Source organism: Nanorana parkeri, unplaced genomic scaffold, assembly GCF_000935625.1.
Source record: "Nanorana parkeri isolate BGI_ZX_2015 unplaced genomic scaffold, ASM93562v1 scaffold1000, whole genome shotgun sequence".
In the NCBI taxonomy this organism is placed as follows: domain Eukaryota; kingdom Metazoa; phylum Chordata; class Amphibia; order Anura; family Dicroglossidae; genus Nanorana; species Nanorana parkeri.
Window position 1 is genome coordinate 184,470 of NW_017307268.1, and position 1,784 is coordinate 186,253.

The window sequence follows — 1,784 nt, forward strand, 5'->3', positions numbered from 1 at the left end:
GCTCCATGCCTGTTTCTACTGTCAGACTTACAGACTATTGTTATTCTGGCTTCCACCCCCTTAACTAACCAGATGCTTTGATTAAGACTTCCAATAAAGAGAACAGCACCCAGGACAGTTCCAATGCCGAAACACATTCAAGACAACAATGACTTTAAGCATTTCCTTAAGATTTTAAAACCATTAGGTTTCATTCATCTGCATCTGTGCATACTCACCTATTGCATTTATAATACTAAAACAGAAAAGATGCATTTTTGCTCTGGACTCTTGACAGCATGAGTTGACAGAGTGAAGCTGACTGCAGCTCATAGGGGGTGGATTTCTTGTTTTACTTCACTGAGAAGTGGATTGTGGAGCAGAGAAGCAGCAGGGGGATTGTGTGCTTGCCTGTGAAACAGGGTGTGTACAGTGAGAGGGGGAGCAAGGAAAGAAAACAGCGTGTATCACTAAGGCTGCAGGTGGATGATGCTATTTTCTAGAGCCTTTAACCAACAGTGTGGGATAACCTGTGTGATGTAAGTACTATACTAATGCATCATCTGAATTTTTTCTCTTTATTGCTTTGTCATTTTTTTAATCAAGACTATAGATCAAACTTTTATAGTTGCTAAAGGGGTGTATAAAACAATGTGAACACCAAAACAATATAGTTAGCTATTCTAGGATGATAATAATGATGTAGTTGAGATGTTATCTAGATTTTGAATAATCATTTTATACTGTAAGATATTGATCACAAAGTCTGATCCCTGTATAATCTAGACTTTGATAAAATAAAATGATTCTTCATAGGAATAGACAGAGATAAACCAAGTGCTGAGTGGAAAGAGGATAATCATATAGTTGCATGTATGTATTTTTATGTAATGATGCATACATAAAGCAGCTCCTGGGGTTTGAATGAAGTAATATGCAAATAACCACAGTTAAAATATTGCTCCCTGCTGATATTCACTATTAAAAGGGGATAGGATTTATTTTACTTGTCTTGAATGAATGATAGAGAAAATCACATCAGTCAAGCAGAGCATGTGGCTACAGGTGACTGACTTGTTGATATTCATCAGTGACTTTTTAGCAAAGCAATGAATGGAACAAATTTATTTTAAGTGCATGAAATCTATGCTTCTTTTATTCACAGTTCTACATGTGTGGAGAACGAATGTGCTGCACTTCAGCAGAGTTATTAATGAAATAGCCATTCAGGGCTTTAGAAGAAGATGGCTTTCCACGTGGAGGGGCTGATTGCTATAATCTTGTTTTACTTGGCTATTCTGTCTGTTGGTATCTGGGCAGCCTGGAGAACTAAGAACTTGCGTGGAGATGGAGATCCTCGAGAAGGGATTATTGTGGGTGGCAGAGACATTGGACTGCTCGTTGGTGCTTTTACTATGACTGGTAAGAAAACATTCCTTTGCTTAAACTTGTTACATGCTCTGTACATTACTTACCTTTCGGTGAGATATTAGCTAACTTTGGCTTCTGGAAATAGGCATTTCTGACCATTAAGGGCACAATTTACTAAAGAGTTAATTTTATGCAAGTCCATAAAATATTTTTTCACTGGAGACATCAAATCAAAGGAGTAAACAGTTGAAATACACTTTTATTGATTGGGTGTTTAAAAGGGAACATTGTGGTGCTGTGCTAGTGTAAAAATAAAACAAAAATGCTTTAAGAATGTGAAATATGCATCATAAGGACAAGGTTTCTACTGAGTAAAAATAATTTATTTTAACATACCAAACAGACTGTCTGAAACTAAAAAAAATTATATATAT

The 1,784-nt window shown here is 36.2% G+C and overlaps 1 protein-coding gene across 2 annotated transcripts in view; it reads left to right on the forward strand.

The window, feature by feature from the left end:
* The window catches only part of SLC5A7 (solute carrier family 5 member 7), a 37,896-nt gene that overhangs the window by 12,360 nt on the left and 23,752 nt on the right, over positions 1–1,784 (forward strand). Inside the window, exons 1-2 of one of the 2 annotated variants that reach the window (XM_018567025.1) lie at positions 221–518; positions 1,145–1,401. In XM_018567025.1, coding sequence (XP_018422527.1) covers positions 1,224–1,401 — 178 coding nt within the window. In that variant the 5' untranslated portion in view covers positions 221–518; positions 1,145–1,223. Of the gene's footprint in view, positions 1–220; positions 519–1,144; positions 1,402–1,784 lie in introns of those variants that run through there. The other variant, XM_018567026.1, reaches the window with a different exon arrangement.